This window comes from Anolis sagrei, chromosome 12, assembly GCF_037176765.1.
Source record: "Anolis sagrei isolate rAnoSag1 chromosome 12, rAnoSag1.mat, whole genome shotgun sequence".
NCBI classification, from domain to species: Eukaryota; Metazoa; Chordata; class Lepidosauria; order Squamata; family Dactyloidae; genus Anolis; species Anolis sagrei.
The window spans coordinates 12,372,536-12,387,870 of NC_090032.1; the positions used below are offsets into that span (position 1 = coordinate 12,372,536).

At 44.8% G+C, this 15,335-nt stretch overlaps 1 protein-coding gene across 1 annotated transcript in view; it reads right to left on the bottom strand.

The window, feature by feature from the left end:
- NXF1 (nuclear RNA export factor 1) overlaps window positions 1-874 on the bottom strand; it is a 40,364-nt gene extending 39,490 nt beyond the window's left edge. The window contains exon 1 of the mRNA XM_060758247.2: window positions 659-874. Coding sequence (XP_060614230.2) covers window positions 659-689 — 31 coding nt within the window. The 5' untranslated portion in view covers window positions 690-874. The remainder of the gene's footprint in view (window positions 1-658) is intronic.
- Between the last annotated feature and the right edge of the window lie 14,461 nt (window positions 875-15,335).

Consider the following 15,335-nt stretch of genomic DNA (forward strand, 5'->3'; position numbering starts at 1 on the left):
CGGTATATAAGTAAGGTAAATAAATAAATAAATATTCTGGGCAAGTGCAATGTGCAGAGAGTCTTAAGCTCTAATAGCCCTGGGGGCCTCTTCCAACTCTAGGATTCAACAACAACAGCAACAATAATGGAATGTCGTTCTCTGGAGGTTTTTAAAAGGATGCTAGATGACCATCTGTCAGGAGTGCTTTCTTGGGGTCTTCCTGCGTGACAGAGGGTCGGACTGAATGACCCTTGGGGGTATTATTCAAACCCTAGGATTCCATAACAATAGTAACAATAGTAATAGTTGATAACAATGATGGTGAAAGTGTCTTTCTCTGGAGCTTTCCAAGCGGAGGCTGAGTGGCCATCTCTTAGGAGAGCTTTGGTGGGGCCCACCTGCCTGGCGGAAGGGGGCGGGGGTGGATGACCCTTGGGGCCTCTTCCAACTGGAGGATTCAGAGGCTGGATGGCCATCTGTCAGGAGGGCTTGGATAGTTCCTTCCTGCCTGGGCTGGATGACCTTTGGGGTCTCTTCCAACTCGAGGATCTTTAGGCTCAGCTTCCCTCTCAGAGGCCTAATCCCTTCACCGCAACGGAGGTCTGGTTGGGCCTCTGCTGCTCGGCGAGGCCTTCCCAGGCGCCCGACCCGCCTCTGGCTCCCTTGAGGCCCTTACCGCTGTAGCCCCCTTTCCCTCCGTCCGCCATCGACCGGAACGGGCCTTCCACGAGCCTCCTGCGCGGAGAAGTGGAGAGCGGCAGCGGAAGACGTCACAAGGCCGACGGGATGCGTCTTCGCCTCAGAAACAGCCGGTCGAATCGAGCCAGAGGCGTCGAAAGAAAGGCCCCTCACTCGCTGACGGCACTGCGCATGCCCGGAAGGGCGTTTGCGTGAGCACGTTCGGTCCAGGCATGCGTAGTTGCGTCAGCGAGTGAGGGGCCTCTTGGCAGGTTACTACGCCAGGCGCATGCGCACTGTTCTAGATGCCACTACATTTCCCGGAATGCGCGCGCAACTCGGCTCCAGCCTTCTTGTTTCTCTCCGAGGACATGGAGCCCGGTGATTAGAGAGTGACGCTTCTATGCGTGTGGGTTTGTACTACAAAGCCTTCTCCATGGCTTCAGGGATCTGGACCACACTAGGCACACAGGCTTTTCATTGTCCAACTTAACAAAATAACCTATAATTATACTGGCTAAGTTAACTAAGATGAACTGAACCACCTCAACTGGGCTCGCCAGGCCAATGGAGACTCCACCTCAGACATCAGAAGAGCTGCAAGACCGAGAACAAGCCACGAGAGTCAAGATGAAGATCCACCCAGAGGAAAAGGGTTCCTGCCATACATCAGCTAAAGCTTGTGCGCCAGTTGCGCCCGTATCTTGGGAAGTCTGACTTGGCCACGGTAGTCCACGCTCTGGTTACATCCCGTTTAGACTACTGCAACGCTCTCTACGTGGGGTTGCCTTTGAAGACAGCTCGGAAGCTCCAACTAGTCCAACGCTCGGCAGCCATGATGTTAACAGGAGCAGAGTGCAGGGAGCATACAACCCCCCTGTTGTGCCAACTCCACTGGCTACTGATCTGCTACCGGGCTGATTTCAAAGTGCTGGCGTTGGCCTTTAAAGCCCTAAACGGTTCCAGCCCAAGATACCTATCTGACCGCATCTCTGCCTATGAACCCACCAGGACTTTGAGATCTTCCGGGGAGGCCCTGCTCTCGATCCCGCCTGCTTCTCAAGCTCGGCTGGCGGGGACGAGAGATAGGGCCTTCTCGGTGGTGGCTCCTCGGCTGTGGAACGCCCTTCCTACGGACATTAGACTAGCACCATCTCTAATGGTATTCCGCAAAAAGGTGAAGACCTGGCTGTTTGAGCAGGCGTTCCAATAATTAGTGCAATGATTGGTTAATGAACACTGGAATGGAACAATGGATGACGAATCTGGAACATGTTTTTGATGACGAGACGACAGTGAATGGGTATTGTAGTAACTGTTTATTAATTGTGTAATGTGTTAGGTTGTTAACTGTTTCTATACTGTAGCACTGAATTTTTGCTGTTCGTATTTGTTGTGAACCGCTGTGAGTCGCCTTCGGGCTGAGAACAGCGGTATATAAGTAAGGTAAATAAATAAATAATAAATAAACCACTGACCGCATAGGGAAGCTGATGAGGAAACACAACATACAATCTACAGACCCACCAAGAAAATCCAACAAATGCTCCGTTCAGCAAAGGACAAGAGGAATCCTCTCACCTCTGCAGGAGTCTACCGTATACCATGCAGCTGTGGACAAGTCTATATAGGGACCACCACACGCAGCAATGCCCAGACACGAATCAAGGAACATGAAAGGCACTGCAGACTACTCCAAGCAGAGAAATCAGCCATAGCAGAGCACCTGATGAACCAGCCTGGACACAGCATATTATTTGAGAACACAGAAATGCTGGACCACACCAACAACCACCATGTCAGACTACACAGAGAAGCCATTGAAATCCACAAGCATGTGGACAATTTCAACAGAAAGGAAGAAACCATTAAAATGAACAAATCTGGCTACCAATATTTAAAAACTCTAAAATTACAACAGCAAAACAACAGAGAGGAAACAACCAGGCACAGATTAACACCTCCCAGCAAGAGATTTTCCCAGGCTCAGGCAGGCCTTCAAATGCTAATGAAGGTGATCAGCTGAAACATTCACACCTACCTCCAGCAGAGAAGAGCTCCTTGCCCCACCCCAGCCATTCCACAGATATATAAAGCCATTGTCCTAATTCCAACAGACCTCACTACCTCTGAGGATGCTTGCCATAGATGCAGGCGAAACGTCAGGAGAAATGCCTCTAGAACATGGCTCTATAGCCCGAAAAAAACCCACAAGAACCTAACCTATAATTATATTGACTAAGTTAACATTTGTTTGTTTGTTTGTACCACAAAGGCTCCTCCCTGGCTTGATGGACCTGGGCCAAACTTGGCACACACACCTCTTCATTATCCAAATTAATATCACAAAGGACGACCACCTTACCCACCTCATAGGAAACCTGCTACAAAACAGGAGCTTTTTTTGTTGAGTTCCAGGGCCAGAGAAGCAGATGGCGGAAACAGAAGAACGGCCTGCCTCAGGGGAGCGTGCTTGCTCCATCCATGTTCAACATCTACACAAATGACCAGCCACTGCCAGAAGGGACAGAGTTTCATCTATGCTGATGATCTTGCCATTACTGCTCAAGCAGGGAGATTTGAGATGGTAGAACAGAAGCTTTCGGAAGCTCTAGGTGCCCTTACTGCCTACTACAGGAAAAAACCAGCTGATCCCCAACCCATCCAAAACACAGACATGTGCCTTTCATCTCAAGAACAGAGAAGCATCCCAAGCCCTGAAGATCACCATCTCTGAAGAAATCCCACTGGAGCATTGCAGCGCACCCAAATACCTGGGAGTCACTCTGGACCGTGCTCTGACCTACAAGAAGCACTGCCTGAACATCAAGCAAAAAGTGGGTGCTAGAAACAAAATCATACGAAAGCTGACTGGCACAACCTGGGGATCACAACCAGAGACAGTGAAGACATCTGCCCTTGCGCTGTGCTACTCTGCTGCTGAGTATGCATGCCCAGTGTGGAACACATCTCACCACACTAAAACAGTGGATGTGGCTCTTAATTAGACATGCCACATTATCACGGGGTGTCTGCGCCCTCCACCACTGGAGAAATTACACTGCTTAGCCGGTATTGCACCACCTGACATCCGCCGGGAAGCAGCAGCCAATAGTGAAAGGACCAAGGCAGAGACATCTCCAGCTCATCCTGTTTGGGTATCAGCCAGCACGTCAATGACTTAAATCTAGAAATAGTTTTCTAAGATCTACAGAGACACTCGCTGAAACACCTCAGCAAACGAGAGTCCAAAAGTGGCAGGCTCAAACCCAGCACCTCAATCAATGGCTGATACCAGATGAGAGACTCCCCCCTGGGCACACAGAGGACTGGGCGACTTGGAAGGCGCTGAACAGACTGCGCTCTGGCACCACGAGATGCAGAGCCAACCTTCAGAAATGGAATCCTCGACATGTGAGTGTGGAGAGGAGCAAACCACTGACCACCTGCTGCAATGCAACCTGAGCCCTGCCACATGCACAATGGAGGACGTTCTTGCAGCAACACCAGAGGCACTCCAAGTGGCCAGATACTGGTCAAAGGACATTTAATCATCTACCAAACACACAAATTGTGTATTCTGTTTGTTTGCTTTGTTCTGTTAGAAATGTAATATAATATGACCGGTTGTCCTGACATGACAAATAAATTATCCTAATTGAAATAATTGAAGGGGTTGAACTTTTAAAAAAACCCCACAGCTCCTTTCAAGCTCAGAAAAGGAAGGAAGCGGATTGTTGCTGGGTGAAGTGGCCCTCAGTGATGTGACTGGGAAAGAAAGGGAGTGAGGCAGATGGACTGCTGCCAGGTGACATGTGTATGAGGAAGAGGAAGGGAAGAAGAAAGAATAACAAGAAGGGAATGAAAGGAAATGAGAAGGGAGGGGAGAGCAAAATGGAGAAAACCGCAATGCATGATGGTGTGGAGGTTCTGGCAGCCAACGCAAGGAATATCTGAACCATGAATTGGACTTTACCAACTTGATAAGAAAGCGCAAAAGCTGGGTTGCAGTTAAAACATCAAAAAACTGAAGATTATGGCAACTAGACTGATTGATAACTGGCAAATAGAGGGAGAAAACATGGAAGCAGCGACAGACTGCAGGCAGCAGCCAGGAAATCAGAAGATGTTTCCTCCTTGGGAGGAGAGCAAGGACCAATCTCAATAAAAGAGTGACGAGTCAAGACATCAGAATGGAAGTCCGCATAGTTAAAGCAATTGTATTCCCCATAGTAACCTATGGATATAAGAACTGGACCATAAGGAAGGTTGCGCGAAAGAAGATGATGTTTTTGAACTGTGGTGCTGAAGGAAAATTCTAGAGTGCCTTTGAGGGTGACATAGTTTTTAAAGGGAATTTTCAGTGATGCTTTCAATTATTGAAAATCCTATGTGCCTGCTTTTACAAAGGGCCTTTGTTTGCAAAAATGCTGATGTGTAGAGAAAGAGCTGCCAAGGATGAATTCACCGGAGATGGGCAGATAATACTGCCCCAAACTCCCTTAATTTCGCAGCTACTTCAAGTACCGATCTATAGATATGTTCATGGCTGGAGATCAATAGACTATTGTTGTGCCATTGTTAAGGTCCCAGGTGTGCCTTCCTGTCTGTTAGAATTGCGGAGAGCAATGATTTTCGAGCTCTCGGAACAAAGCTAAAACAATGTAATGTACAAGTGGTCTTTTCATCCCTCCTCCCAGTTGTAAGACACGGTCCTACAAGGGCCAGAAAAATAGTACAAGTCAATGACTGGCTTAGAAAATGGTGTCAGGAGGAACGCTTTGGCTTCCTCGACCATGGCCTGCTTTTCCAGGAAGATGGCCTACTGGCAAGGGATGGGGTGCATCTCACACAAGTAGGAAAACACCTTTTTGCTCACAGACTCGCAAATCTCATTAGGCGCACTTTAAACTAGGTCCACTGGGGGAGGGGGACAACAGCCTTGCGAACACTACTTTACCCACAATGTCAGGGAACCGCCAGAAGGCTAAACGGAGGGCTGCACAAACACAACGAGTACCAAGTACCAAAAGCACAATAATCCCAATTAAACAGCTCAGGGGAAGCTCTCAGGGGCTCACATGTCTTTACACTAATGCACAGAGCATGGGAAATAAACAAGACGAACTCCAACTTTTAGCACAACAGCATAGGCATCACTGAAACCTGGTGGAATGACTCCTATCGCTGGAATGTAGACATCGAGTGCTATAACCTCTTTCACAGAAACCGAACAAAGGGGAGAGGAGGCGGAGTAGCTTTATATGTCAAAAACTCTTATGCTGCAGAAGAGATGCATGACAGCAATCCGGGAAACCAGCTTGAAAGCATCTGGATAAGAATCAAGGGAACTGGGATTCAAAAAGATGTCATTGTAGGCATCTACTACAGACCTCCAAGCCAGAAGGAAGAACTTGATGAAGTCTTCTGCCAACAGTTGACAAAACAGGCACAGAGAAGAGATGTAGTAGTCATGAGCGATTTCAACTATCCTGATATTTGCTGGAAAACAAACTCAGCCAAGAGTCCAAGGTCCAACAAATTCCTTGCTTGCCTTGCAGACATCCTAACAAATGCAGAGGACCTGATTGATGCGGTTGAAGCGGTTGGATCCTTAGGGGCAAGTGACCATGTGCTCCTGCAATTTGCGGTACAAAGGAAGGCCGAAACTAAGACAAGTCATTTTGGACTTTAGGAGAGCTGATTTCCGAAAAATGAAGGAAACACTGAGCAGCATTCCGTGGACACAGATACTAAAAGACAAGGGAGTTACGGATGGATGGGAATTTCTCAAGAGTGAAATACTCAAGGTGCAATTGCAAACTGTGCCAACAAAGAGAAAAAATAGGACAAGTGCAAAGAAGCCAGAATGGATGTCCAAAGAACTTCTAACTGTGCTAAAACACAAAAGAGACATGCACAAGAAGTGGAAAAACGGAGAAATCACCAAAGAAAAATTAAAACAAATAGCCAACACCTGTAAGGAAAAGGTCCGCAAGGCTAACAAAATGAAGTTCAACAGTGACAAATGCAAGATACTCCACTTAGGTAGAAAAAACGAAATGCAAAGATACAGAATGGGGGACAATGCCTGGCTTGAGAGCAGTACGTGTGAAAAAGATCTTGGAGTCCTCATGGACAACAACTTAAACATGAGCCAACAATGTGATGTGGCGGCAAAAAAAGCCAATAGGATTTTGGTCTGCATCAATAGGAGCATAATGTCTAGGTCTAGGGAAGTCATGCTACCCCTCTATTCCGCTTTGGTTAGACCACACCTGGAATATTGTGTCCAATTCTGGGCACCACAATTCAAGACAGATATTGACAAGCTGGAATGTGTCCAGAGGAAGGCGACTAAAATGATCAAGGCTCTGGAGAACAAGCCCTATGAGGAGCAGCTTAAGGAGCTGGGCATGTTTAACCTGAAGAAGAGAAGGATGAGAGGAGATATGATAGCCATGTATAAATATGTGAGAGGAAGTCATAGGGAGGAGGGAGCAAGCTTGTTTACTGCTTCCCTGGAGACTAGGACGCGGAACAATGGCTTTAAACTACAAGAAAGGAGATTCCATCTGAACATGAGGAAGAACTTCCTGACTGTGAGAGCCGTTCAGCAGTGGAACTCTCTGCCCCGGAGTGTGGTGGAGGCTCCTTCTTTGGAAGCTTTTAAACAGAGGCTGGATGGCTATCTGTCAGGGGTGATTTGAATGCAACAGTCCTGCTTCTTGGCAGAATGGGGTTGGACTGGATGGCCCATGAGGTCTCTTCCAACTCTTTGATTCTATGATTCCAATTGGGTACCACTTAAGCAGGGAGGTATTTTATGGCACCATAAAAAGGAAATAGCAGAAAATACCAAAAGAAAGGAAGAAGTTTGACATAGAAGACAGTACCCCTCTGTGGCTGAAATTGAGCACAATTTGCCGTTGGGAATCAGGAGCTGTTAGGCTCAAAATAACCCTCTCTGGGGGTGATTCCACCAAAATATAGCAGAGTGCTAGATGCACAGTTCATAAGCAGCAGAAACTTACATGTCGTGAGCAAGGATTGGCTTCCATTCAACAGGAACAGGATTGCAGATCCACAATTTCATAGCATCAGAAACAATATGTTTATTAAAGACAGAAGAAATCCATTCTAGATAGGAAAGGTTCTTGGAGCTAACTAGCTTCACTGAGCTATCTTCTAAGGAAAAGGAAAAAAGTAACTATATCTATTACATCTTGCCTGGATAATAGAACCCCAGGTTTCAGCGGTGGCCGGGAGAGTTTTTGCACAATTAAAACTTGTGCACCAGTTGCACCCGTACCTTGGGAAGTCTGATCTGGCCACAGTGGTCCACGCTCTTGTTACATCCCGAATAGACTACTGCCATGCACTCTACGTGGGTTTGCCCTTGAAAGACGGTTCGGAAACTTCAACTGGTCCAGCGAGCGGCAGCCAGGCTGCTCACCGGAGCGACATACAGGGAGCACACTACCCCTCTGCTGTGTCAGCTCCACTGGCTGCCAGTTCAGTTCCGAGCCCAATTCAAGGTGCTGGTTTTGACCTACAAAACCCTGTACGGTTCCGGTCCAGTGTATCTGTCCGAACGGATCTCCCTCTACGTCCCACCCCGGAATTTGAGATCACCTGAGAGGGCCCTGCTCTCGATCTCACCGCTATCCCAAGTGAGGCTGGTGGTGACGAGGAGCAGGGCCTTCTCAGTGGTGGCCCCTCACCTGTGGAACTCACTCCTGGGGGAAATTAGGGCATCAACATCCCTCCTCTCCTTCAGGAGGAAGGTAAAGACGTGGTTGTGGGACCAGGCCTTCAGGCAATCTGCTTAGATAAGGACAACCAGACGAATAGGACTGACAGGACTGACAATTGTGGAATTGGACTTTGAACTATGAGATAGCGAATGCTGACCGGCAATAAGGAGTAATTGGTTTGTATTGGTTTGTATGGATTTTTATTCGTCTTATTGGTTTTATCGGTTTATAGATGTAATGTATAATTGTGGTTTGATTGCTAATTTATGCTATTTTGTTTTATTACTGTTGTATGATACGGGCATCGAATTGTGCCTTGTTTTTGTAAGCCGCCCTGAGTCCCCTTCGGGGTGAGAAGGGCAGGGTAGAAGTAAACCAAATAAATAAATAAATAAATAATATGCCTCCTCACTCTAGAGAAGACAAAAGGAGAAGAGAGCCAATATGGTGAACTCTGACCACATGACCTTTTGCCAGGGCAATAAAAATACCTTTAAAGATTAAGTTATGCTTTTCCCTGAAGAGATCACATTGCTAAGTATTCAGAGGGGGAGGAGATAGTGGCATACAGAGATGAGTAAGACAGCCCCCTTCTAAGCCCTTTCTTAAGATAAGCTTGTTTGAGGAAATCGGAGAAGGAGTCCCTCACTCTAATGTATCTAGGCCAGTGGTTCTCAACCTGTGGGTCCCCAGATGTTTTGGCCTTCAACTCCCAGAAATCCTAACAGCTGGTGAGCTGGCTGGGATTTCTGGGAGTTGTAGGCCAAAACACCTGGGGACTCACAGGTTGAGAACCACTGATCTAGGTTAACTACTAATTGAGAGCTGGAGACTTGTGCAGTCGGGGATGAAACCCAACAATGCTGTAGATGGGAATATGCCTATACACACACACACATACTTCTATCTGTTGTCTGTTCTGTCTGTTTAACGGCATTGAATGTTTGCCGTGTATGTGTTCTCTGATCCATCCTGAGTCCCCTTCGGGGTGAGAAGGGCAGAATATAACTGTTATAAATAACTAAATAAATATGTGTGTGTGAATGTGAATGAATCAGCTTCGTATCAAGGCAATGTATAATTTTAAATGCTGAATATAAGTTACATATATAGTGTTTAAACCCAGATATGATGTCACTGGTATATTCTTCAGAGCTATAGTCTCAAACGTAGAGTTTCCCCTCTTCTACAAGGAGAGAATACAAACTGTGTATTTGTGACAAAGGAAATGGAAAGGATTGGGGGGAGGAAAAGAAAAAAAGGAAAATAAGGGAAGAAAGGAAGGGACGGAGGGAGGGAAGAAAGAAAGAAAGAAATAAATATAAGGGAAGAGAAAGGAAAGATAGACAGAAGTGGGGATGGCATATGAGGCAAGGGAAGAAGGAAGAGAAGAAAGAAGGATGTCAGGAATATTAAAAATTAACAAGGTATTTTTAATTACAAAAAATGTGCATCAAGCACTGAAAGGATTAAATAGATGCAATGACTCAGCAAAAGCTGCAGTTCTATATAAGCTGCTGTGCCTGTAGCTTAATAGCTGTCAGTCTGAGATAAACCTCAGTGGGAGAAAGGTCTCAGTCTGTGAGGTAGGCCTCACACTATCTATCTATGAGAAAGCTGAGTGTGAGAAGACCTGGTACGAGAAGCTTCAATGAAAGAAGACCCAGGTTAAAGACCTTGTGAGTAAAGCTGTGTGAAGCTCCAGTATAAGTTCATTGTGAGACGAGGCTCTGTGAGAGTGAAGCTGTTTATCTGCATGAGGAAGAAGCCTAGCATGGAAGCAAAGAAGGAAGTATAAAGGACTTTATTTGTGTTATAGAAACCTTGTTATTGTAAATAGTGCAACTGTATTATTTTACTATAATGAAAAGCCTCCTATGGAAGATATTACATTGGTCTGTGTGTTTTTGTTCCTTTTTATCATTTTACTAGCTGTCCCCTGCCACACGTTGCTGTGGCCCAGTCTGTTGATCTGGAAAATAAAGCAATGAGAAAGTGTTGGTTATTAGAAACCAATTTCTTTCTGCTTGTGGGTAAACAGTATTTCTTGCTGTTTCTTTGTCAGTGTTGATGTGGAGAGTGTCTGGTTTGCCCACCCTGGAACATGCAAGATATCCTTGTCCTTCTTTAAGGGCCCCTTTCAAATCCATGATACTATATCTGTGTGTGTGAATCATATCTATCTATCTATCTATCTATCTATCTATATCTATGGCTGGAAGGCTTTTTCATTATGTTTTCTTGCCCTGATGAAGGGAGTTGGACTGGATGGCCTTAAGTATTTTCTGTGAATCCCAGTGACTACAAATCCCAAATGTCAAGGTCTATTTCCCCCAAACTCCCATCTGTGTTCATATTTGGGCGTATTGAGTGCTTGTGCCAAGTTTGGTCCAGATCCATCATTGTTTGAGTCCACAGTGCTCTCTGGATTTAGGTGAACTACAACTCCCAAACTCAAGGTCAATGCCCACCAAACACTTCCAGTATTTTCTGTTGGTCATGAGAGTTCTGTGTGCCAAGTTTGGTTCAATTCCATCATTGATAGGCTTCAGAATGCTCTTTGATTGTAGGCTAACTATAAATCCCAGCAACTACAACTCCCAAATGACAAAATCATAATTTTTTGAGTGATGGTCACTTTTTGTGTTGTGAGACGTTTTGTTGCCAAATTTGGTGTGATTTCGTTCATTGGTTCTTTTGTTTTTAAGATTCTCATTACGCACAGAGCATTTTTATATATATAGATTTATTTATTAATTTAGGGCTTTTATATCCCGTCCTTTCTCAACCTCCGCAGAGGGACTCAGGACGGCTATTTTGGGCTACTGGTGCTGATAAATTACTCTGCTGTACATTTATGAGGAGGGTCTGTTGTTAATAAGCCCACTTGCCCAACAAAGGAAATAGAAAAATAAGAGCCACAAAGGAAATGCATAGCCAGTCAATGCCAGATATATATGCACTGTTAGGATCCCCCTACATAACAACAGCATGTGGTGTTTGCCAACTCACACAAAAACCGACAGCAAAAGAAAATTCTAAAAGGGGAAACCTCAACTGTTAGTATAATAATTTTTAGTCCAACTCAAAAGTCCCAAAATATGTACAGGCTTTCTTTTGTCTCCAGACAAGACATTAAACAAAGTCAAAGGGGGAACATTGTTGATGTGTTGGGGCATCTTGGTACACTCTTATGATGAGAAGTGTATGGATACAGTCACAAAATTAGGCCCTACTAGGAAATAAGGTTGTTTCACAAAGCAGAAATCCTTCCTTGGGTTACGGGTGAAAGGCAGAGCGGGGATAATAATTTAACCTTTTCCCAGTAGGAAACTCAGCTGTTGTCTTAATCGTTTGTGTCCACAAGCAAAACATACAGGTTCCTTGCCAAGTGAGTATGTTAAAGTGGAACCACAATGCCACTGGATGTCAAAACCATATTTATTTATTTAGGCAGAATATTTATTTATGTAGGCAGAATATTTTGCTCTTCCAGATATTTTGAACTATAATCCCCATAGACCAGGCATGGGCAAACTTTGGCCACCCGGGTGTTTTGGACTTCAACCCACAATTCCTAACAGCCTACCAGCCATTAGGAATTGTGGGAGTTGAAGTCCAAATCACCCAGATGGCCCAAGTTTTCCGATGCCTGCCACAGACCATGCAGGACAAAGCTAATGTGAGTTTCAGCCCAAAACAACTACAGAAGGAAGAATTCCCCATCCTTTTGCTAATACAATCCACACTTGGCTTAGTATTTAAACATTGTGGAAGTTCTCAAACGAAATGGAAGCATGCTGGGAATGCAGAATAGCAATCGGATGACTAATTAGCACAAAACAGGAAGTCTGAATGCACTATCCAAGTTTTCCAGGAAGACGGTCTACTACATATAAACATTGGACAAAAAAGATCCAATGTACTGTCATAGGCTTTCATGGCCAGAATCACTGGATTGTTGAGTTTTCCGGGCTGTCTAGCCATGTTCCAGAACATTATCTCTTGATGTTTCATCTGCATCAGAGGGTGTGATCTGCCTGCCAAAGATACAGGTAAAACATCAGGAGAGAATGCTTCTGGGACATGGTCAGACAGGCCGAAAAACTCACAACAACCCAAAGAAGACTCAAATTCCAAATACAGGCATACCTCATTTAACAAGGCCTCCTTGGCTTTCACAAATTCATTCATTCCTTGTTCTGTCTTTCTGGAAGTTTTGCTAAAACAACAAACAGTCTTGAGTGCTTAAAACCACAACCAAATGGAATTTTCAATACCAGAAGAGATTGTTTTCTTACCTAATTTAATATTAGTTTTTTTTCTTTTTTAAACACCAGTATAATTAACATCAGAGTGAAAAGGTAATCACTGTGAACAGTTAATACTAACCAATCCCATCAGTTGCAGCTCCTTCCATTAACATTCCTCAAAAATGGGTTGTATTGCCAACTACAGAATGTCAGAAAAGATTGGTCGATGCCAGTGGTTCTCAACCTGTGGGTCCACAGGTATTTTGGCCTCCAACTGACAGAAATCCCAGCCAGTTTACCAGCTGTTAGGATTTCTGGGAGTTGAAGGTCAAAACATCAGGGGACCCACAGGATGAGAACCACTAGTCTATGCCTTCATTTATAATGCATTTATGTGGATTTCAGGTGTAGACTCTTTGGAGGGGCATCTTGGCTGGCAAGAAACATGTCAATCATTGTGCTGTCAAAGGCTTTCATGGCTGGAATCACTGGGGTGCTGTGAGTTTTCCAGGCTGTATGGCCATGTTCCAAAAGCATTCTCTTGACGTTTCGCCCACATCTATGGCAAGCATCCTCAGAGGTTGAAAGGTCTGTTGGAAACTAGGCAAGTGGTGTTTATATATCTGTGGGATGACATCCAGGGTGGGAGAAAGAACTTTTGTCTGCTTGAGGCAAGTGTGACTGTTGCAACTGGCCACCTTAACATTTAAGTTTTAACTATTACATCTGGACAGGCCATAGGTTTTTAAATCCTTGTGTGTTACTGTCTATGTGTGAGTTATACTAATTATATTGTTTATTTTGCTTATTCCCTGTTGTTTTTTATTGATGTGTTGTTGTTGGGCTTGGTCTCATGTAAGCCGCTCCGAGTCCCTTGGGGAGATGGTGGCGGGGTATAAATAAAGTTTATTATTATTATTATTATTATTATTATTATTAATGGTCTTGCAGTTTCAAAGCCTGAATGGCTGCTGTCTGGGGGAGACCTTTGTTGGGAGGTGTTAACTGGTGCTGATTGTTTCCTGTCTGTAATTCCCCTGTTTTCTGAGAATTATTCTGTATTTACTGTCCTAATTTTATAGTTTTTAATACTGGTAGAGAGATTTTGTTCATTTTCATGGTTTCCTCCTTTCTGTTGAAATTCTCCACATTCTTTTGGGTTTCAATGGCTTCTCTGTGTAGCCTGACACGGTGGTTGTGAGAATGGTCCAGCATTTCTATGTTCTCAAATAATATGCTGTGTCCAGGTTGGTTCATCAGGTGTCCTGCTATGGCTGGCTTTTCTGGTTGAGTAAGTCTGCAGTGTCTTTCATGTTCCTTGATTTGTGTTTGGGCAATGCTGCTGTTTGGTGGTCCCTCTGTAGACTTGTCCACAGCTGCATGGGATACAGTAGAATCCTGCAGAGGTGAGAGGATCCCTCTTGTCCTTTGCTGAACACAGCATTTGTTGGATTTTCTTAGTGCCTCTGTAGATGGTTTGTATGTTGTGTTTCTTCCCTATGCGGTGAGTGATTCCCTTGATGTATGGTAATAACACTTTTCCTCTAGGTGGATATTTGCTTTGACTCTTGTTCTTGGTCTTGAACCACCTAAACTGGGCTCTGCAGGCCAATGGAGACTCCACCACAGACATTGGAAGAGCTGCAAGACCAAGAACAAGCCACGAAAGTCAAGACAAAGATCCACCCAGAGCAAAGTGTTCTTACCATACATCAAGGGAACCACAGACCACATAGGGAAGCTGCTGAAGAAGCACAACATACAAATCATCTACAGACCCACTACAAAAATCCAACAAATGCTCCGTTCAGCAAAGGCCAAGAAGAATCCTCTCACCTCTGCAGGACTCTACCGTATACCATGCAGTTGTGGACGGGTCTACAAAGGGACCACCAAACACACCAGCATTGTCTAGATATGAATCAAAGAACATGAAAGGCACTGCAGACTAATTCAACCAGAGAAGTCAGCCATAGCAGAGCACCTGCCCTATCTCTCCAAGGGGACACAGGGCATTTTACAACAAAAATTTGGCAAACATTCCATGCTGGCATAGCATAACAAACATTAAAAAAAAATCAAGGCGCTCAATTGCAACATTCACACTTGCCTCAAACGGCAAGACTTCTTTCTCCCTCCCTGGACATTTCAAAGATCCTCACTTGCCTAGTTTCCAAAAGACATCACAACCTCTAAGGATGCCTACCATAGATGAGGGCAAAACTTCAGGAGAGAATGCTTCTGGAACATGGCCATATAGTCTGGAAAACTCAGGAACCCAGTGATTCCGGCCATGAAAGCCTTCAACAACACATTGAACATCTCTACAGGGAGAAACTGTCTCAAGACACACAGAGATGGAAAAGCCAGAGACCAGGAACCTCTTGGAATGCCTGCCATAGATGTGGACGAAATGCTGGGAAATAATGCTTCTAGAACATGGCCAGACAGCCTGGAAATCTCACAGCAACCCAGTGGTTCCGGCCATGAAAGCCTTTGACAACACACACCACATAAGCTTGTTCATTTGCCTCTTCTCTTGAAATACTGTATATGACAGCCTAAACATTGTTAATGTACCTGAAAGATTTGTAGAAACCTCTTTTGAGGTTGGAAGAAGAATTCACAGCAACATATGTCAATCATTATTGGGGAGCCTATAGCT